We start from the raw sequence: 5,333 nt of genomic DNA, 5'->3' as shown, positions 1-5,333 counted from the left end.
TTGGCAGCTCAGCGGCTGCTCAGCTCGGGCTGGTCTCGAACCGCTGTTGCTCAGAGCTCACACTCTTGAGCGAGCTCTTAACCAACTGAGCCCCTTGTTTGGCCCTGAAATGCTCATTCTTGAGCACCATCCCAGAACTCCTGATTCGGAAGTTTTGGTGGTTGGGTCCGTCAGTCTGTATTTGTTAACAAAACCCCCCAGGTGTTTCCTATGTTTGCTAACGTTTGAGAGCCACTGCAGTAGGTATTATGTAATAGCATATTATTGTGTTGTAAATTTTATTGTATCTATTTTTGCAAATAGCCAAATTAAAATATTTTTTTGTTGTTGCCTAGGTCGGATGCTGAAACAAGACGGGCTTTGGAAAAATTGACTGAAAAACTTAGTGAAACTCAAAAACAAGAAGTGGTGAGAAATCTTTGTTTATATAAAGTTTCATTTCATACATAGATGGTAAGGAGGGTGGCTGGGCTGGTTGTATGCCCAATGACGGTTAGTAGATTTGAACGTTTTGGTCAGTATATACCATTTTGTCCAAAAGTATGTTTTACACCTCCTATAAAGTGTTCATGAATTTTAGGCACTTAAGTTTGGAATACAGTGGTAATATATCAGGGATAGAATTATCATTTGTTTTAATTTTTAGAGTTTGATTATGAATATTTGAAGGATAGTTTAAATTTTATTGACCCAGTGATTCTTCTATAGCTTTTGTTAAAAGGTACTTGAGAAACACAGAATTTTTTGGTAGTGGCTCTGTAGCACTCCCCATTAAGTATTTCAGGTCATCTTACATAAGTGTGTTATTACCATTGCTAAAAAGACCTCCTTACTGTCTGTTTGTGTTTGGCATAGTTCTGATTGAAAATACACCTAATTCTGAAGGCTTATTAGCTCAAACTTAGATTGTTCACACTCATTATGCAGTAATATGTTTTTATCAAATCACTATCCTTGGTGGAATTAAGGTAAACAATAAAGTACATACAGTGTCCTTTTCTTTGCATTATCAGTGGTTTTTTTTTTTTTTTTTTTTNGGGCCCTCTGGCATCCCAAGCCAGTTCTTAATCATCACGCCACTCGGCCTGCCCTTGATGTTATGTTTTTGACATTCAGCTTTATTGATGTGTAGGTAGGTTCGATCATTTTATTTTTCACTGCTATATGATACTCCACTGGAGGAATAGGTCATATGTTACTTATCTCTATTCTTTTCTTAATGGACTTTTGGTTTGTTTTCAGTGTTCTGATTATGAACAGTGCTGCTCCAAACATTCTTGTGCATGGTTCCTGGTGCACGTGGGTGGGAATTTCTCTGCAGTGTGGGTTGTACACTGTTGTGTATGGCTTAGTTAAGTAAACTTCTGTTGTAACACAGTCATGCTCATTTATTTATGGCTACTTTTATGCCATAATGGCAGAGTGGAATAATTGTGAGAGGCCATATAGCCTGAAAACATGGAATATTTGCTCTTGTCCCCGTTACAAAACAAGTCTGCTGGCCCCTTTTCTAGGGTATCTACAAAGAGTGGAGTTACTGTACTGTAGAGGATGTGATGGTTGATGTGATATATATATATGGCTTTTTAAAACATTGCTTTTCTTCTGATTTTATTTCTTTTAAATTAGAAATTTATTCAGTCTTCATAACTATTATAAAATTTGGGCATCATTTCAAAGAAGTTGTTACTCTTACCTTCAATGAATCTTAATGAAAGAATTCAACAGAATTCTAAATGGAGAACTGTGTTTTGACTTTTCTAGCTTCATGATTTTCATCAGTCCCTCCGAGACCTCAGCAGTGAGCAGGTTCGCCTTGGAGATGATTTCAACCGGGAACTTGCCAGAAGAAGCCGGTAAAAGCAGAATATGGTTTTCAGTGGAGGCATAAACTAGGTTCTGTAACTGACATGTTCACGTGAATCTAAAAAACCACCCTGTGTTTTTATGCCGATATTTTAAAGTTTGTTAATAGAACAGTTCAAAACCCTTTGAATTTAGAATGTATCATGACTCAGTGTTAGACAAATTAATTCATATTTTAAAAAACATTTTAACTTATTACACTGGAATGCAGAGATTCATTTTAAGACCTTAGCAAAAAGGTAGATTTACAAATACATTGGAGAGAGAGGGAGAGACAGACAGACAGACACAGAGACCACTTGACTGACAATGGAGCTTTTAAAAAAAGGCATAATGTGGATTTGTCAATGGACACGAGCCATTGTAGAATCTAATATTTTAGCTTTCAGATGAAATTTTTGAAAGCCAGTGATTTGTACCTGCCCAATCTTTGCAATTTTGTCAATTCTGGGTAGTCTCTAATAAGTGTCACTTTATTCAAAATTTCTTCATGGTATTTTTATTTTCATCATCAGAAGTGACAGTTGGCTTTCATTTGGAGGCTGTATTTTTACAAAAAACAATCTATATACAGCAATGATTAGGGAACAAAAACGCTGAATTGAAATTTGTTTATCAAGTTCACTTGTTAACTCCCGCTCCAGCTAATGAAATCATTACACACACCAGTTTTATGTTATATAGCAAAAAGAGTCAAAAGCAAAATTGTTAAATCTATGAATATCAACTATAGTCTGTACAACTTATCTGCTTTTATATGACAAAGGCAGGAAATTAGTAATTAGAATTAAACACCTACTATTACTACTACTACTACTAGTTACTATTACTAGACGCTTATTTCATGCCAGGTAGATTTAGGTTTAATTCTTGCAACAACCCTAGTGAGGTAGTCATTATTACTTTCTTCATTTTTTGGATATGGAAGTGGTCACAGAGAGAGTTTACTGGAGATTGAATAAGGGAGACGTGGTAGAGTCAGAATTCAAAGCTAGGCAGTCAAGCCCCAGAGTGCTCTTTACCACCCTGTTGTTCAAGATCATTGTCACGGATAGCTCATGCGCGTAAAGCATTGGGATTCCTGAATTGTGAGCCACGTTGAACTATATTATTAATCTTTTAAACCTTTTAGTTAATTTAATACTTAGATATTTATTTTTGACAAAGTGATAAAGTCAGCAGAATGGCATCACCGTTCTAACATTGTGTGTTTTTGGAGTGGTTTTATTATGTAGCTTCTATGCACTTGAAGGAAGGGTAGAAATAAGCACTAGGAACGTGAACTTCAGGATGTAGAGTTGTCCTGGAAGAAGATATGGGGAAGTCGCAGGGAAGGGTTCATTGGTTAGTGTAACATGGTCATTTGGATGTGCAGTGGGGACGGGGGATCTTTTATCCATGGGCTACTCCCATCTGGTCATAGTTTGTGTGTCGTAGAGGCATGTGTGAGGCAGAGAAACTTTATTTTAACCCAAAATAGGAGTCAAGTTTCTTGTTAAACTTGGTGGTTCAACTTTGAGGATGAAGAAGATTTTAGAATCCATAGATTTTTACTTGTGCTGCAGAGTTTTAATTCATGTTTATAAAAATATACTGGGCAGGAAGTTGCTAGGCTTAGTTTCTGTGTGATTTAGAAAGGTTGATATGCTCATCTAATTATTAATTTTTAATTTTTCTTGACATTTACTGTAAAGAGTACATTGAATAATAAGAGTACACTGGAAAGCAAGCTTTTAGAAAGGATTAAAGTTTAATTCAGAATTCACCTACTTTGGATGCCATATGGAGAATCGATTTGAGGAGGGTGGGTTAGAAGATTTGCATTAATGTGACAGGTGATGATCGCTTGACCAGGGTTATGGCAAGAGACAGATGGACAGGGGAGTGTTTCACAATAATTTTTTTTGCATATCGAAGAGATAGGATTTAGCAGTAGATTGGACAAGGGGCTGGGGAATACAGGAGAAAAAAACCAAAGATGACTCCTGGGTTTCTGACTTGAGCAACTGGGTAGATGGTAGTCCCACTCCTGAAACATGGAAAACTGATGGAAGGAGGTGAGGTGTAGAAATTAAGGGTTTGGCCTTGGATATATTAGGTTTGACGTCCTGTGAAACATCCAAATAGAATGTAAAATACTCAGCTAGATATTTATTTTGGAGCTCACAAAGGAGAATTCTTTCTTAGAGACCTGAAGAGTGAAGAAGTAGTAGTTGGAACCATGGCAATGGAGGATATTTAGAGAGAAACTGTAGGGAGAGCATCAAGGACAGGGCTGAGTGCTAAGGCGTTCCAGTATTGAGAAATCTTACATACGAAGACGAGCTGGACTGAGAAGGAACAGCTAATGGGATGCAGGACATCCAGGAGTACGTGGACCCACAGAAGCCAAGAAGGGGCTACGAGTAAAGGCGTTTTCAGAGATTTAAAGACTTAAAACATTTACCTTTTAAGGTAACTTCTTTCTGAGGAAATGACCCAAGAACCTGTAAGTAAAATAAGATGGTAGCCAAGAAAGAGGAAGATACAGATTGTAAAAAATAGTAAAATTAAACCAGAAATTCCGTGAAAGTAATCCCCAGAATGATAGCCACATAGTTGGCCCAGGAAGTATTCACTCTGAATTAGCGTAGGAAGTAAGTGTCCTTTGAGGAGAATGTAGTCAGCGAGAATGGAGTTGATCATAATAGATAATTCAGTAAGAAGGGGGAGAAAACTATCAATGATGTGGTAAATAAGGCCAAAAGATAATGAAACTCTAGAAAAAAACAAAAGCTCAAGAAAGTTAATGATCCAAGTATGAAGCTGACTAAAATGTAAGCATGACCGAATGCAAGCAAAAAATGTCAATTCTCTATGATGGGATAATTTATAAAAGGTTATAATTTATAAGTTTCAGGTGACCAGGAGAAGAAAAAAAAATAGCAATACATTCATCAAACAATTGGAGAGGAGTGTGAGTGAGCTAAATATTTCAAAACAGAGAGTCAATCGAAAATATCTACTGTTGAAAATGATGGGGGTAACCAGCAAAAAAATTAAGAATGGAAATGGTTGAGCGTGGTTGCCAGTGGGGAGTGAAGCTAGAGGCAAGGAGGTGAGAGAGGAAGGCCTTTGCACCTCTTTAGAAGCCTTTCTGTGCCAGTTTGTTCTTGATCCTGTACGTTATTAATTGGACGGGAAAAAAGGTAATGGGAGATAAGTTAGTGAGGACAGGTTTTTGTACAGCACACACTGATGGAATTTGATTATGAGTTCCTCGAGAGGATGAGAGATCTAGTGTTTTGTTCTCCTGCCCTTCCTCTCTTCCTAGTTTAAAATGGAAGGTATTGCAGCTGATTTGTTTATTGAAGGTGATTTTCTAGTATAGCAGTGGCTCTCAAAGTGTTATCCTCAGGCTGACAGCATCAGCACCACCTGGAATTTGTAGAAATGCTCATTCTTTTTTTTTTTTTTTTTTTTTTTTT

General features: G+C 37.1%; 1 protein-coding gene across 1 annotated transcript in view; it reads left to right on the top strand.

The window, feature by feature from the left end:
• Positions 1-5,333, top strand: part of CEP128 (centrosomal protein 128) — a 365,357-nt gene that overhangs the window by 49,396 nt on the left and 310,628 nt on the right. The window contains exon 7 of the mRNA XM_019646219.1: positions 1,765-1,856. Within this exon, the coding sequence (XP_019501764.1) occupies positions 1,765-1,856 (92 nt within the window). The remainder of the gene's footprint in view (positions 1-1,764; positions 1,857-5,333) is intronic.

This window comes from Hipposideros armiger, unplaced genomic scaffold (genome assembly GCF_001890085.2).
Source record: "Hipposideros armiger isolate ML-2016 unplaced genomic scaffold, ASM189008v1 scaffold_99, whole genome shotgun sequence".
Classification (NCBI taxonomy): domain Eukaryota; kingdom Metazoa; phylum Chordata; class Mammalia; order Chiroptera; family Hipposideridae; genus Hipposideros; species Hipposideros armiger.
The sequence above is the reverse complement of the archived record's forward strand: the minus strand, read 5'-3'. Positions and strand labels throughout refer to the sequence as shown.